Here is a 17,485-nt window from a genome sequence, read left to right as displayed (position 1 = left end):
ACACTGTAAATATAAAAGACCCACGGTGCTACAGCACAGCAAGAGTACTCACAGCCATTTACGTAATACTAAAACTAGCAAGAGTCCTACGAGCTGTGCAGCCCAGGCTAGCCTGGAACTTGATGCTTGCCATTCCGGCCTCAAATTCAGACATCCACTGTACAGGCGTGTGCTCTCATGCTCAGCTTAAACAGTTAACTGGCTGTGGGCTTTCTCAAGTTTAAACATTTCTTGTTTTGTTTTCATCTAAAAATTTACTTTTCGCTTCATCTTTAAAAAAATGAGTCTTTCAAGACCAAGTCTTTAAACTGATGAAAAAGGTTTTACGATGTTGTATGGAGTACAAAGAATGTGGCAGGTAAAGGCTGACGTCTAGAATGGGTCAGGGCTGGTAAGATAGCTCAGTGGGTAAGGCACTTGCTATGCAATGCTGACAACCTGAGTTCAGTCACTGGGAAGGAAGGACAGAGCGATTTCCAGGACAGTCAGGGATAAACTGTCTCAAAAAAAACAAAAACAAAAACAAAAAAACAAACAAACAAACAAACCCAAAGAGAAAACAAATGAAGAACCTTTGACACAGAGTTGTCATCTAATTTCCACATACATGGCACAGTACAAGTTTGGATATATGCATGTGCACGCACACAAAATAGCAAACAATAAATAAATAAATAAATAAATAAATAAATATCAGCACCACATTCATGAGTTTGTGATTTGAAAGGCGTTTCTGTAGGAATTCCATTTATATTATTAATAGATGAAAATAAAAGGTGACTATTCCCAGGCTATTTTAACTTATTTCATATAAAGAGTTGTATTTAAGAGTTAAAGGACAATTTCCTACCACTATGACAAACATGAGCTACAATGTGAGTTACAGTTATTTATAAAAACTCACCCTCTTTTCTCTCCAAACTGGCAGCACCTTCTGTTGTACTTGAACTAACTACTGAAGACAGTTCAGAAAAACTCCCAGATAAGTTGTCAAGACTGCTGGCTGCAGAAAGGCTGGATGGACTGGATGGACCTGAGGACAGAGCATCTGCAGTGGCTCCGGGGCTCCTTACACCACTGAGCACTTGAGGTTTATAGCACGTAGGCAGAGCAGAGGGTGGCATGGCTGCTGTCAAGAGAGCGCTGACATCATCTGCCTAGGATACAGTACAAGGAGATGAAATCTGTCATAAACATGGTTTATAATTCTTCTATGCCTGATAAGATGCAATAAAAATAGGATAAAACCTAGCAAATTCACACCAAGTCTATTACCATTCAACACTGAGAAATACTAGAAAATCTTAAACGTGAAACAAATAGGCTGATACCCAGCTAGCTAAATTGTCACTAAATATAAAACACAATTCAGAACACCCTTTCTAGATTACCATTAAACAAAGAAACTGGCGAATGTTGCCAAGTGTGAGGAACAAAATGCCAATTCTGAGATCACAACTGAAATGCACTGAAATTACAGAACTACTATCTAAAAAATCAACCCTATTATAATTAACTCTGACATTAGCAATTCAATCTATACAGAACTTTAGCAAACAGACCCATTTGTATTTTTTTAGAAAACAGTGATTTATTACTCAAAACCAAGAAAATCCTGTTTTTTTGTTTTGTTTTTTAAAGATAATTTTAGTCAAACTGTTAGGATGAAAAAGCCTCTATATTCAGTGTTATATCCACTTTACTAATGACATGCAATTATTTACAATGCTCAAATAAGAAACTAAGTAATGGGCTGGAGAGATGTCTCAGTGGAAAGGGACTGCCCGACGGCCTGAGTTTAATCCCTGGTACCTACAAGGTGTAGAGACCAGACCTCCCACAGTTACCCTTGACTTTTATAGGAACACTGAAACACATTCCAATCTCCTCTCTCTAATAAAAAATAATGTTAAAAAGAAGCTAAGTAATCACTAACAGAGATGTTTCTGGGTTATTCATTTAGTATCTACCCCCTTATCTTTCTCTTTCTCCTTATCTTTTGACCCTATGGTTTGTGTATAGTATTTGTTGACATATTTAAAAGACCATTTATTGGGTACATTTTGATATGTGAAGCTATTTAAAGGCTTTAGATATTATTACAATGCTTGCTTCTCTAATTAATCTCTTGTAGATGTTACTTCTAAACTTTAGAGGCTAGGCAACTAGAAAGACTGTAACTTGAAGTGGTGGAGGTTGGAGCAGGTCACACTCATTTCACTCTGAAGCTCATGCGTGCTTTCACTCTCTCAAAACCTTCTTGAAAATTTTATTCTGTGGGTATATATGATATATATACATATATAGGTATATATATAGGTATACGTATATATCTCATATATATAATATGATTTGTATATGTGTATGAGTGTGCAAATCAGTGCATGTGGAGGTTAAAGAAGGCTTAGGTGTGGATCCTCACTTTTGAGTTCTCATGCTTGTGCAACAAGTGCTTTACTCAGTGGTTCATCTCCTCAGGCTCTGTGCATATTGTCTACAGCTTTCTATCTTCCTTGACACTAATTCTATTGAATGAATCAATGTTTTGGGAGGAATAAATCTATATGCTTACTTCTAAACCAGCCTGGAACCAAAGAGACATTTCCAAGAAACCCCCATGCAAATATGATATGGTTAGTCTGCCTGGAAACATCGCTTTACATCTGAATGCAGACAAAATCAGTTTCATTACTCCAATTGGTTGGAATAAAGTAATCTCTCTCCATAGAACACGCTATCTTTTCTAACTCAAAATGTTTCTGGCAGGGTGTGGTGGCACGTGACTGTCATCCCAGCACACTCAGGAGGTAGGCAAGAGATGCATGCCAACTGCTGGAGATGGGTCAGCAGTTAAGAATAAATGCTTTTCTTCCAGAGGACTCAGATTTAGTTTCCAAGAAGAACATCAACTGGTTTACAACCTTCTGTAACTGTAACTCCAGTTACAGAGTATGTGACACTCTTGGCCTCTGCTGGTACCAGCATGCAAGTGGTACACACACACACACACACACACACACACACACATTAAAAAAAAAAAAAGGGGGGGGGATAGGTATGAGACTCCAGGCCAGCCGTATAAACAACAAGTTCCAGGCCAGCCAGGACTTCATAATGAGATCTTGTCTCAAAGACCCAGGGAGGACAAAACTTTGCTTCCTTTCACTTTACTGCTCTGGTTAATGACCTAAGTGGCAGAGGCAAGAAAGCACTCCTATTCCAGTGATTGACAGATTTGGGAACTACAAAGGAGGCTCTGTTATAAGCAGCCATGAAAAAAGAAACACCTATAGCTTATTTTACAAACCTTAAAAACCTTTTATGCATTAATTTTATTTATTTTGTGTACATGTAATGTGTATAGCTTTATGTGTGCCAAGATGCATGTGTAGAGGTCAGAAGACAACTTATGGAAGGCAGCTCTTTCTTCTATCAGGTGGGTCCAGAAATTGAACTCAGGCCTGTTAGGCTTAGCAGCAAGCGCCTTTGCCAACTGAACCATCTAGCAGGCTCCCACGGACAGCTCTTATAGGGTAAGCAATAGCCAGTGGGAAGAAGCAGTGCGTTAGGAAAGAGGATTTGAGACTATACCTTGAAGGCAATGCCCTTAACCGAGGAAGTTGGTTAAGACCTTCAGTCTAGAATGTCATGCATTGGAACAGCATTTACAGAGGATCTGGGCCTGTTGTTTCCCAACTGCTGTTTGTTTTCAGATACCCAAAGTATTATTTAGAATACAAAACTGATTAATAACTCTATTATCTACATATCACAATAACAAACAATTCCTAAATTTAAATTTGGGCTAAAACCATATTCACTATGCAGACATTTTATACATGTCATGTGAACTTTCTAATTTTTCAAAGAGCCCATCACTTACTGAAACTAAATCTAAAGGTGTTTGTCCTTCTTGGTTTTTAAGAGTAGGATCAGCTCCATGGGCCAACAATAAAGCACAAAGCTGTGTCCGTCCCTTTTGGGCTGCTTCGTGTAGCGGTGTGAAAGCCCACTTGTCCGTGGCATTGACACACGCATTGTACTTTATCAGTAAAGCTGCTACGTCTACATGCTGTAAAAGAAAACACTACTGTTACAGGAGGAAGTAGTTTATGAAACTTTACTTCTTAAGAAACTGGTTCTGACAGGAGGAGGGGAGATGGAATTGGGATTCCTGGGTTGGGGGGAAATGGGGAAAACATCTGAAATGTAAATAAAATATCCAATTTAAAAAAAAAAGAAAGAAAGAAAGAAAGAAAGAAACTGGTTCTGAGCTGGGTGTGCACTCAGGAGGCAGAGACAGGCAGATATCTGAGTTCAAAGCCAGCCTGGTCTACTACACACAGTGAGTTCCAGGACAGCCAGAGCTATGTAGAGAGGCCCTGTCTCAATCAAACAAAAGAAAACAAAACAAAACCCGGCTCTGTACCTACTCTTTTATTTTCAAATGTACTCTGGAAATGAAAAGGAAAGCTATTTCTACTCAGCACTGTAATTTATGGGTAGTTGCTTCAAAATTACAGTTCAGCATTCAATGGTTTTTAACTAATTCAGTATACAACTCCATTACTTCTAACTGATTCTTGTAGTATAACTGATGAATATCAATTTACAAAAACTAGCAGCCTTCCTTAGTTACTCAAACTAGACCCCTGACAATGGCCAGTGCTGATCAGAACCTCAGGGTTGCTGGGAATCAGTAAAAAAAAATTATCTGAATCTCTAAAGATTCTTATGAAACCTATGGGTTTTCTGACAAACACACACAGACACACACAGACACACAGCCCAGTATTTCATCAAATAAGAGCCAGGTGCCAAGTATACTCCAGTGGAAGACAGAGATAGACTGCCATGTCACAGGCCATGCTTATACAGATTAATAATTAAAACATCTATGTTGTATAATGTCTTATTTCTTTGTGAAACAAGGAGCCACACCAAATTCCATGTGAACCGTGTGACACCCACTTTGAAAACCATTTAGGTTTTTCAAGATAACCCAGAACTTACTCCATATGATGCTGCATTATGTAAAGGAATGAGTCCTCCTTTGTCCTGGGCATTCACATCAGCTCCATGTTGTAACAAATACTCAGCAACTTCCAAATTATTGTAACCAGCTAATTCAGGGGAAAAAAAAACAACATCATTTTCACTTGTAAATGTAGGAAAAAAAAAAATCACATACCACCCATATATCTAAATATTTATAAATAGATATTAATACATTTTGTGTAAATCTCATTATTAGTATTTTACATTCTGGAAAAAAATCTTCCATTGGACTAAACTATTAGAAGCTTCTGTTGTTGTTAGCCATTGGTTCTGGAGACCTACCAAGTTACAGAAAGATTTGCCTATTTTTCCATTTAAAATTTTCCTACTAAAGGCCTTGTCTTTATGGTTGTTACATATAACATGCTAAACTCAAGTGTATGATCCAAGGGTAAAAAACCACAGGCACCCAATCATCTATGTGCAATCAGGAAGCATCCTTTCTCAGGAGGCTGTAGAGACAAGCTTAGGAGATCTTGCTCCCTCTCTGCAGGTCAGTAGAGTAAGTTCAGCACTGCTAACTAAAAATCAAAGAATAAGCTTACTACTTTGAAAGCATGACACAATCTATTACCTGTCAGTCAGCTCAGCAAGCTCTCTTATGACAAATTGTCTCTAGATACATAATTAGATAGAAAGTTTGTAATTCTCTAATATAAAAATGATAATGGTTTTAAAAGTTTTATCATGCTAATTTTAATGCATGTCATCCCTCTGAAGGATTTGTGTGTGTATATATATGGGTAAGTCATGGAAGTGAAAGGTAAATACAGTGTTTGCCCTATTGCTCTTCACTTTGTTTGTTTGTTTTTGAGGCAAGTTTTCTCTGTGCAGCTTCTAGTAAAATTTTTTTTTTCCTAGCCTGGGATCAAAGGCGTGCGATACACACAGCTGTTCTTACTGAAATAATCAGTACTGCAGGAAGTGAAATTCAGCTAATGGCTTAATGCGCGAACATACATACTAGGATAGAATGACAGCTTTGACAGATAATTTGACTTGCATCTTTTAAATTCACTTAGAGGAAATATTTTAAACAAGAATAAAAATAAATTATAGGCCTGCTAAAATGTCTCAGCATGTAAATGTGCCTGCTGCCAAGCCTGACAACCTGAATCTAACCCCTGGAACCCACATAACTCTAGCAAGCTGTTCTCTGACCATAGACACCATACCAAGCCCCACCAAAAAAGTAAATAAAATAAAAATTAAAGTAATCTTAGATGTCATCTTCTTAAATCTAGTTTCCCGAATTTACCTGCCAAATGTAAAGGTGTAGAATGTCGACCTTGGGTATCACGGCAATTTACATTATCAGGTGAAGACAATTTCTTTACTCTGGCTAAACAACCCTTCTTGGCAGCATCTAGCAAAGCTGCATCACCTCTAAGTAGATCTTGAATATCTGTATCTCCATCTTTAACGAGATCCAAAGGAGTATTACCATCTCTGTTTTTCTTTGTAGGATCCGCACCATGCTAGGCATGAGAAAAGAGGGGGAAGAGGGATGGTAGGAAGTACTTAGTGTTTTGTCAATGAGAAAATAGTGAGAGCAAAGATTGCTATTGTTATTATTATTAATGCTTAAATACCAGAGGCACCAGGAACCCATTAGTAAGTAAGTATATCTAAGAACAAAATCTACAGTGAAAGTTTATAGCTATACAATTTTAAATTTAATCATTATTCTCTTTGACAGTCTCATGTATCCCAGATTGGTCTGAAATTTGCTCTATGGTTGAAGATGACCTTGACCCATTGACCTTCCTGGCTCTACCTCCTACACAATGGTTTATGTGGTGCTGGAAATACATCCCAGGGCCTGTGCATGTTAAAGAGGCACTCTACCAACTCAGATACATCTGAAGCCCCCATATTACAATTTTATGTGACCACTGACAAACATGTCCATTGTTGACTGAATTACCATACAATGAGAGGTTGCAATTTTCCTTTTTTAAAAAACAGGGTCTTAACTGTGCAACCTTGGCTAGCCTCTTGGAAACTAACTCACTCTGTGGGCCAGGCTGGACTTGAACTCACAGACTCAGCACTCACCTACTCTGCCTCCCAGGTTTTAAGGTGCACACCATCACATGTAGCTGCATTTTTCCTTTCTACAAATATTGTAATTTGCTGTAATATTTACAGCAAAGTATCAGTATCTATTAGACCAGCACCATCACTTCATAGAAGGTTAAACAAATTGAGCTTAAAAACCACATAATGAATCAAGTAATTTGAGGTCAGATTACCAAACAGCAACTAGAACTATCACATGATAGGTGGCTATTAAATAAATCCCATGCTGATAAATATACATGTAGATTAAAATATTAAAATGTTCATGACTTTTTTCGAATTTAGATTTTGAAATCTAGTTTTAGTATTAGAAAACTTTCTTTTTCTATTTTCATTGGTTTAAGACTCCTATTAGTATTATCTGAAAGACAATCTGAGGATTTTAGGCAACTGCACTGTTCATAGCAAGTACTTAAGCTTACCTGGAGCAGAAGTTTGCATATTTCATATTTTCCTTTTGCCGCAGCTTCATGTAAAGGTGTGAACTTCCACAAATCAGCCACATTAACTACTGCTCCATGCTTGACAAGAAGCTCTGCAACTTCATAGTGTCCATAGGAGCATGCATTGTGCAAAGGGACAAGACCTCTGAAAAGTTAGGCAAGTGGATTAATTTCAGTAGTTAGACTAACCAAAGACATTTATTTCTTGAACTAGGTGAGAGTATTCTGGTCATACTCTGTAAAGCTTAAGTCTACGGAAAGCAGAAGACTTTTTGGGGGGTGGGGTGGTCAAAATGTCTTAAACACAGAGAAAATGATAAACATTCACATATAGTATTGTGTATTTTTTAAAAAGTAATTTCAAAATGAACAAAAAATTTAGCATAACCTCAATGAACAATGAAAACTTTCAGTATGAAAGTCACAAAAATGAATTTCCCATGGCAAATATAAAATAACAAGACATAATACAAGTTAATTTTAATGTAAATTTGAACCATCTGCATGTTTTTTTGTTGTTGTTTTTTAAAAGAAAGGGTCTCATACTGAGCCAATACCAGTCTCAAACTTCCTCAGTGCTTGGAGTTTAGGTGTGTACCACCATGTTCAGCATAAACTATTAACTGAAGTTAATAAGTTATCATTGACCCAATTTTAGAAAATAAATTATATGTTAAAAAAATGAAGTAGTTTTACAATTTATCATAAAAGTTTTCTTGTACTTTGCCAAAAAGGTCCAATAAAGGTATGGTAGAGACACATGGCAGGTGTTCCTCACCCTTTGTCTTTAGCATGCACATCAGCTCCATGCTGCAGCAGATACTCTACCACAGACACTCTGTTGTACCCAGCTGCAAAATGAAGTGGTGTTGACTGGCGTCCTTCAATGTCTCTGCAGTTGACACTCTGAACAGTACAGAGTTTCTGTAGGATTGAACACAGCATACACATTCATTTCTCATGTTTTGTTTTAACATAATTTAACAGAAAATTTAAATGTCTGCCTTATTTTCTTATTAAATAAGTATTTCAGAAACTATTCTTAGTCCAGCTTTTCATTTACTGAGATTTCTTCTGGTCCTCTCATGTATGATTACATTTTCTACTTTTTTTTGAAAGGTAGTAAACTTTACTACTTACACCCTGATAACCTAGCTTCAAAGACTAACTGTAACTTCCATTTGGTGGTAAACACAGGTGGTAGTAGCACATTAGATCTCAGCAGCACAGAAAAGAAAAATTCAGAGTCCCATATCCACATCTATAGTCGGAATCTGCATCCTAAGCCAGGTGTGGTAGTATATACCTGTTATTCCAGCATTGGAAGATGAAGGCAGGAGGGTTATGAGTTCAAAGCCAGCCTGGACTCCATAATACTTTCCAACAAATAAATAAAACCTCACAGCAAATCTACATTTTAATAAGATCTATCTATAAGCATATTAAAAGTTTGAGATGTCATAATACTGTAGACCAGTGGGTCTCAATTTTGATGTACACTGGCCTAATCTCCACATTTTGTTAAGTCTGTGTTTGGGGTTGTAAATTTGCACCCCACCAAGTTTCTAGGTGACTTAGTGGTCAAGGGACCACATCTAAGTCAATGACTCATGCTGCACTATAGATAGTGAACAAAGGAAATATTTCTGCTTATATGTGATCTTGAAGAACTAAGGAAATAGTCACGAAAATTATTTTGCTGTGTTCTTTGGTTCAGATGAGTAAGTCTAGCTCAATCAAAAGTAATACCCCAAATATTCTTGAGAATTATGCAAAGGATTTGTGAGAATATAGTTAACAGACCACAATGCTTAAAGAGTCAAAAGAATATCAACATAAAAACAAAACAAAATAAAAACCAGGTAAGTTCAGTAAGCCCCACTAGTAGGTTTATCCCAAAGGGAACCACTGAACTGGCAAAGCCCTTGAGTCTATAAAACACATTTGCTAGGTTTGATGAATGAGGTTCCGGTTCCAAAGCAATGTTTTAGTGGGTCTGAGTGTTCTCACTGTGAACCAGCTGTTGGCCTATGTGGTTAGTTACTAAAGATCATTTTAATACCCTTCACTTTACTTTGTCCACTTAATACAGTCAGGTTGCATGAGTTAACATCACCTAGGAGACAAACCTTTGGCATGCCTCTGGGGGAATTATTTAGACTATGTTAATCAAGGTAATTAGACCCACTTTAACTGTGCATGATACCATTCTATGGGCTAATGAATCCTAGATTGAATAAAAAGAGAAAAATGAACTAAAAATCCACATTCTTTGGTCTCTGCTTCCTGACTGCAGATGTAATGTGAGAAGCTATCTCAGGCTCCTGCTGTCATGCTGAACTAAACTGTAAGCTGAAATAAACCCTCCTTTCTTAAGTTGTGTTTGTGAGGTATTATAGGTATCCAGAAAATAAGGTAATGGATGTCTTCCTTAATACAATGGCATCATTTTGTTTTCTGAGTCCAATTTGTATTTTAAATTTATGTCTTCTTCTAGGCTCCTTCTCAGAGGAATAACTTTGAAAACAAAGTTCATACTTTTCAAAACAAACAAACAACACTTAAAGTAAAACCAGAACCACCACCTAAAACAACAAAAGGGGAAACAAAGCTGGTCTCAAACTAACGATCTTCCACTCAGCCCCCCAAATGCTATGGAGAAGCCACCACTACTGTTAACATTTAGTCTTATGCTTGTTAAATACATTATGTTCTGTAAGTAAATGAACATTTACAATTCACCAGTCTCTTTACTCTCACACACATAAAATCATCTAGTTTAAGCCGGGCAGTAGTGGCGCACACCTTTAATCCCAGCACTTGGGAGGCAGAGGCAGGCGAATTTCTGAGTTCGAGGCCAGCCTGGTCTACAGAGTGAGTTCCAGGACAGCCAGGGCTACACAGAGAAACCCTGTCTCGAAAAACCAAAACCAAACAAACAAAATCATCTAGTTTAAAATCAATGCCTCTAATTTTATACCACACAAATCACTTGACTCATGAAAAACAAAATCAGAAAGCCTTGTTACATGTGATATCTGTGTTATTTGCATGTGAGTATCACGTGTACTCCTAAGAAGAAATTTCAATAAATAAATTCAGGGCTGGCAAGATGGCTCAGCTGGTACAGGTGTAAGCTTGGAAACCTGAGGATGGTCACTGGAACCTCTGTAAAGCTTGAAGGAGAGAAAGCACAGCATGATCCTCGCAACACTGAACCCATTTAAAATGTCAGTGAATAAACTTTCAGAGCTCTAGAATGAGTCCAGTATTTTAAGTCTTTTTTATCATTGTTGAGACAGAGTCTCATTGTGTAATGCTGACAGACCAATTATGTGGACCAGGATGGCCTTAAACTCATTCACGCCCCAGAGTGCTGGGATTAAAGGCTTGTCTAGCTTATATATCTAGACAAGCTTTTTAATATCTTTTAGGAAAGATATTAAAAAAGAAATCTATATAAACCTATAGAAAATCTACTAAGTAGAAATTCAACAAAATTATTTCAAATAGCCATTCTACCACACAATATAAAACTTAGTACATACAAGTGCTCTCTCAAATTTAGAGTAGTCTAGTTTTGAAAAGTCTTTAAAGAGGAAAAAAAAAAAAAAAGGCTTTCTCCCCTGCTAATTTTAAAAACTGAAACATTTAATGCAGCATTAAAGATTATTTAGTTCATGAAATAGATAAATCAAATTCTGGTTTATATTACTTGAATTTTAGTCTTGCTCTTTCAAAACATCAGGCTTTTGGGTTATTTCCCTAGACAGACATTTCTGTACAGAACATGAACACACAGTACTAGCAGTAAGACACCAATGTGTGTACAGCACAAGTCTAAACAGTATCTGAGGGAAGGTGGCTCTGGGGAGACTGCTGCTGGGATGGGACAGACAAGAAACTGGATGTTCTGTGGGAGAAAAGAAATTTCCAGCCCAGCTGGGCATGACCGCTTGCTCTGAGCAGCACCAACACTGTGCTCACACAGTACAAACAACTGCTCCACAGGCAGATGGGTGGTGGAATGAGTGAGTCAGAAGGAGCCTGTGCACAGAAGGGTACTTGGCTCCTTTTGTTTGTGTGTCAAATATAAACAGTAGTAGAGAGCAACACAACACACTTTCTTTTTTCTCCTGGTATTGCTTTTAGACAGGATCTTCCTAGATAGCTCAGGCTGTCTTTTTAACTCTTAAACCTCCTGTCTCGGCCTCCTTAGTATTTGGAAAATAGGTGTATACTAATATGACTAGTACATATTTCTCCTTAAAATGTCTTTATTAACAACAAAAAAAGGTTATTTTATGTGTATGTCTGTGCTCCACACCCTGTGTGCCCAATGCCCATGAAGGTCAGAAGAGCGTGTTGCATCCCTGGAACCAGAGTTATGGTAAGGCTGATTATAAGCCACCATGTGGTTGCTAGGAACTGAACAAAGGGCCTCTCCAAGGGCTTTAGTGCTTCTAAATTCTGAATGTTTTCTCCAGCTCCTCATTCTCCTGTTATAGGGACAAGGGAGTTCTTTAAGACAATTGCATTTGATACTACACAAAGAACATTAAATTTATGAATGTGCTTATCTTCTAAAATGTATATGAAATATTCCCCCATATAAACTAATGCCCCCCTCATTGGTGTTTATTTCTTACTGTAGAGGAATTGGTATTTTTATCCTTTAATAAAGCTCTTTGCTGTAACAGCACAGATTAAACAATGCCAAAAAACCCAACTAAAAATTAACAAAAAACTGATTGTATCTTACCTTTACAGTCTCTACATCACCAGCCTTTGCAGCCTCTAGCAGCTGTCTGTCTGCCTCTGAGTGACCTAGTGAGACACCCTCTGAAAAGAAAGAAGAGTGGTCAATTTCCATGTAGAAGAAAGAGCAAACTTCAAGGGTCATCTTTTACAAAAGCATTTTTTTGAGTTTGCTTGCTTACATAGTATTATCACAGGGAAAAACACTAACTAATGCTAACAAAACTTTTGAGAATACAGACTGAGCCAAAGATATACATATGCTAACTATAAAATGTCATTTAAGCCATATAAAGAAACATAACCAAAATGAACGGTTCACCTGCTTTATAACCAAGCCATGTGTAAGCATTGGCAGAAATCTAAATATGGTTCTGCCATTAACTTGTTTTCTGAATCAGCACAAATCACTTTAATTTCCTGACCCTCAGACATTTTTCAAATTTAAAGAGTGAAGTTGGATTAGCAAGTAGCTAGTCATTTTCAGTTAAAAATTCTGGAGTATGCACAACAAAGGAAGTTCCAGGTAAAGATTTAATTATAAAAATTCAACCTCGAAAGAACTAAAAGAAAGCAGAGATAAATCTTTACATCTTAAGATAAACATGTAGAACAGCATATCAAAAAAGAACCAATGGCAAAACTCCTATAAAAAAATAAAATAAATAAAGCCAGAAGCAAAATGCAAAGACTCACACTGTTAACATGACATCAGAAGAAGCACACATACCCAAGGTCTAAAAATAGAATAAAGCAGGCCCAGTGTTTAGAAGAAGTATCACCAGGACTGCTACAGTTAAAAAAAAAAAAAAAAAAAAAAAAATCCTATCTTTTAATGTTTTCCCTGCTCTAAAAAACAGCTATTAACAACTCCCCCACCCCACTTTGGTATGGTGGGTGTGCATTGCATATCCAAGGGAGCAAGCACTGAGCTTATAACCTTTCAACCTCAGCCTCTCCAATGCTGCTATTAGCAGCTTCTCAATGCTCAGCTTCTTAGACTTGAAAGAAAGAGCAGGGTGGGAGTGGGGGTGTGGGAGGAGAAAAGGAAAGGAAAGGAAAGGAAAGGAAAGGAAAGGAAAGGAAAGGAAAGGAAAGGAAAGAGGGAAAGGAAAAGAAAAGAAAAAAAGACGAGACAGGGTCTATGTAACCCTGTCTGTCCTAGAACTCAGAGTTGTGCCTGCCTCCGTGACCCAAGCACTAGAGTTAAAGGTGTGTATCACCATGCCTGGCAAATCAGCTTTATAAACGTTAAAACTTGAGTGCCCTATATTTATACAGAGAAACTGGGCAGAATATGCTACTGAACAAAAGTCATAATTATAATTTAATGACATTTAAGTATCAATACAATGAGCTAAGAATAAGTTAAGAAAGCTAACAATTCTCAAAAACTTTATTACCAACTCTTACACAGCACACCTGCTATGTGAAGAATCTCAAAGGTTAATCTTTACCACAGAATGTCACGGAAGCTCTTATTACCTTGAAGCAGCTGTTGCACATTTTCATTTCCCATTTGCAAGGCGGTGAAACCCTGAAGGGATATGATGTTTGGATCACACCCATAGCTCAGGAGCAGGCGGCAAGTCTGTAGATGACCACAGTGTGCAGCTCTGTGTAATGATGTCTGTCCAAGACTGTCCAAAGCATTAACCTTAACAGACAGAAAGCACTGAAATTAGCATTGTGGTGCACCACCTAAAATCATCCAGTTGTTTACTTAATATTTACTACTAAAAGTCTCATTAAAAAAAAAAACAAACAAACAAATCAACTGTCTAGTGCCAAAGTAGGCATTTTTTTCTCAGAACTAGAGTACAAATTCACCATTCCATGAAGACTGGTATCAGAATGAAGATCCAACTTAGAATGTGGGTTGTCAAGTATAATAAGCTTATATTTAAGAAAGTTTAAGTTATGTTTAGGATTAAAGTGTTTATAACATTGCCCTATTTAGAACTAGACATTAAATGAAAAAGCTTCATCCATGAAATTTTATGGGTCATTGAGGTACAGAATTTTTATGATTGACTCCAAGTTAAGCAACAGCCAGGGACAAACAAGTCCAGAGCTAAGTATTGAAATGCATCATGTAGAATATTTATTATGTGAATAGCATACTGTATACCCACACCAGAATACTTGCCAGCAATACAAAGGCACTGTTGACATGGTGATCAATCTCCAAATCACTAACCTTACACCAGAGAGTACACATCTGTGACAGATAAACATCAGAATAGCTGTGACTGTTAGGAGTAGAGACTGTCTGTGATGAAGCACTGCTGTGGGTTGAATTCAGGGCCTTACACATCGAGACACTCTACCATCCAGCTCTCCACCACTTGTTTCCTCCTTAGCCTGTCTCCTTAGCCTGTCCTTTAATAGGTTTGGGTGCACCACTGCACACATTTGTTACAATTCAGCAAATATACAACCAAGACTTGCATATTTCACCCCATATAAATTTTGTACTTAAAAAAAAATAACTGTATATAATCATCCAACTCAAGTGATGTATATACACGGAGTATTTAGTATGTGCACAGTAATCTTCAAATGTGTCAAGAATAAGACATGTTGATGGATATATGACACAGCTTGTGAAAATATCCATGTACTGGGCACATAACTATTTTTTTGTAAAATTCTTTCAATTTGACTATATCTTGAAACTCTTCACAGTAAGATAAGATTACCTCTAAAACCATCATTTCCACTCTGCCTCCATACCATGAAAATAATTATTTAATAATTAACCAATCCTATGTTCACCAGTGTCTTTTGAGACACTGGACAACTAATATTCATTCATGCCATCAGAGAATCCTTAAAGTGGATGCAGCAAGAGCTCAGTGAGCACAGAGCTAGAATACGGGAGTCTGTGATAACAGAACTGAAGCCTATCACAAACACTCAGGGCAACCTTTACTCACATTCCAAATCATATTTTTAAGTAATACACATTAGGGTGAATAACATTTGTTGGTTTGCCTGGGACCTCCTCAGTCTTCACACTATGATACTGTCTCAGTAAGTCTAACTACTTGGATTCAAGGTGTGTCTGTATACTCTTCAAAAGTAATGTGCCATACGTAAGACAAAAGCAGCCGACAGGAAGGCACAGAGCAGACAAATGAGGATGCCAAGCAGTCAAGCAGAAATGAACTTTATTTTATTCAGTAACTTACAGTAGGAAAAAAAAAATCACGGTTATACATTAACAAGAACTTCCCGAAATTAGAGATTAGGACACTAAAGGTAACAGAAAAAGAAACTGAAAATGCTAAGTGACTCCTTGAGTGGGTAGAAATCCAAGGAAGGACAAGAAAGAAAACTGACCTGCAGAATCCAGCGAGGAAAAGGCCCCAGGCCACTCAGGGCCTCTGTTCTTTCTTTTCCCTCACTCACAGCAGCTCCATTTCTGTACTATACTAAACTTTCACTAAAATTTTTCTTTGAGGAATGTAAAAGTCTTTGGATTAAAAACTGGAAACTATTAACTGTCATTTCTGCCATGTATTCCTATTAAATAATATTAAATAATAATAATAATAATAACATTATTATTATTATTATTATTTGTGTGTGTATGTGTGTGTGTGTGTGTGGGAATATGAGTGAGTGTGTATGAGTGGATGGAAGCATGTGTAAGTCAGAGGACATCTTTTGGGACTGAGTTCTCACCTGTACCTCTGCTAGCTGGCTGTTGATCTGGCCAATTTCCAGTCTGTCTCCCATGTAACAGGAGGAACTGAGATAACACATGCAGGCCACCACATATGGCTTTTCACATGGATTTTAGGTGATCCATTAAGGTAGTTAGGTTTGAACAGCAAGCGTTTTGCACACTAGACTATTTCTCTGGACTCATTACTAATTATATTTTAAAGTTACTGGGTAAAAAAATGACTTACAGCTTTGATGCAGTGTTATTCAAGGAGTAAAGTGCTCTGTATACAAATGCCAATTAAAGAATGTTAATTTATCAGCATGGTTACATATGTTGTTTTTAGTCAAATTATTTATTTGCATTCATTCAAGTTCTTTGTCTTAGTTACAGAAATGGTCAAAGTGCAAACTCTGTACTGGTAAGTAAGAGGGGTTAGCATATTACCCAAGGAATTTCAGATGTGATCAGAAAAGCAAATTAGGGTAACACTGGTTTCATGTTGAGATAAGAGGTGTCTGATTGTGTAATGTTAAGAAAAAGTCAAGGATAACTTCGTTTAGTGGATTAGAAGTGGAAAGAAGGAGGGACATAACAGAAATAATGTACATATGAATAAATGCATACATTTTCTAACAGTAACAAAAACTGGGTTTGGTCCACAGGATTTTTTTAGTCTGTCTCTGTGTATTGAGACATGCATTCGTGCATATATATACACCCCCCCCCACACACACACACTTATGTAAAAGTCAAGAGTATAGCCTGGGGTATGTAGCTCCTCACCCTCTACCTTGTTTGAGACAGGTTCAGTACTGCACACACCAGGCTAGCTGTCCTGCAAGAGTTTTATCTCTGCCTCCCATCTTGTTACTACCTCCTGCTTCCTGGGTTCTGGGGATCTGAACTCGGGTTCTTACAACTGCATAGTAAGTACTTTACTCCCCAGCCTGGGACTGTTTTAAAATGTAAACTAAGAGGAAAAAAAAAAAGATTTTTGATAGCGTGACTAATTTAAGGAGCTAAACATCCACTACACAGAAAGTAACTCACTGGATTACCAAAGATGACCAGAAATGGTGTATACCTTTGCTTCATGTTTCACCACCACTTCAACAACATCATTGTGAGCATTCTCAGAAGCCACGTGCAGAGGAGTCAAGAATCTTAAAGACAAAAGCCAGCCACACAATAAGTATGTTTTATGTACCCTAAATAAACAAACAAATAAAATAATAAACAGAACTATCTACTGGGTAAAAGTGTACTTACTCTTTTGTCTTTTCGTTGGTGTTTGCTCCCTTTCTTAGCAGCAGTTCACATATTTGCTTTCTTTTGGGATATGGAGACGCAGCAGCACAATGCTAAACAATTCAAATTGTAGCATTAATCAAGGACCACACAGAACCATTTTCACTTTAACAACACTTGTGCTTCCAATCAAAGATAATAAACACAATGTAATTTCTTT

The 17,485-nt window shown here is 37.3% G+C and overlaps 1 protein-coding gene across 2 annotated transcripts in view; it reads right to left on the bottom strand.

Annotated features, from left to right (window-relative positions):
- The window catches only part of Tnks2 (tankyrase 2), a 56,708-nt gene that overhangs the window by 12,119 nt on the left and 27,104 nt on the right, over positions 1-17,485 (bottom strand). The window contains exons 10-19 of one of the 2 annotated variants that reach the window (XM_034498795.2): positions 17,287-17,378; positions 17,102-17,180; positions 13,827-13,998; positions 12,346-12,425; positions 8,362-8,507; positions 7,563-7,728; positions 6,317-6,536; positions 5,014-5,123; positions 3,884-4,072; positions 905-1,157 (exon numbers count right to left, since the gene is read on the bottom strand). In XM_034498795.2, the coding sequence (XP_034354686.1) occupies positions 905-1,157; positions 3,884-4,072; positions 5,014-5,123; positions 6,317-6,536; positions 7,563-7,728; positions 8,362-8,507; positions 12,346-12,425; positions 13,827-13,998; positions 17,102-17,180; positions 17,287-17,378 (1,507 nt within the window). The remainder of the gene's footprint in view (positions 1-904; positions 1,158-3,883; positions 4,073-5,013; positions 5,124-6,316; positions 6,537-7,562; positions 7,729-8,361; positions 8,508-12,345; positions 12,426-13,826; positions 13,999-17,101; positions 17,181-17,286; positions 17,379-17,485) is intronic. The other variant, XM_034498803.2, reaches the window with a different exon arrangement.

This window comes from Arvicanthis niloticus, chromosome 1, assembly GCF_011762505.2.
Source record: "Arvicanthis niloticus isolate mArvNil1 chromosome 1, mArvNil1.pat.X, whole genome shotgun sequence".
NCBI lineage: Eukaryota > Metazoa > Chordata > Mammalia > Rodentia > Muridae > Arvicanthis > Arvicanthis niloticus.
This window is presented reverse-complemented; position numbering and strand designations above follow the sequence as displayed.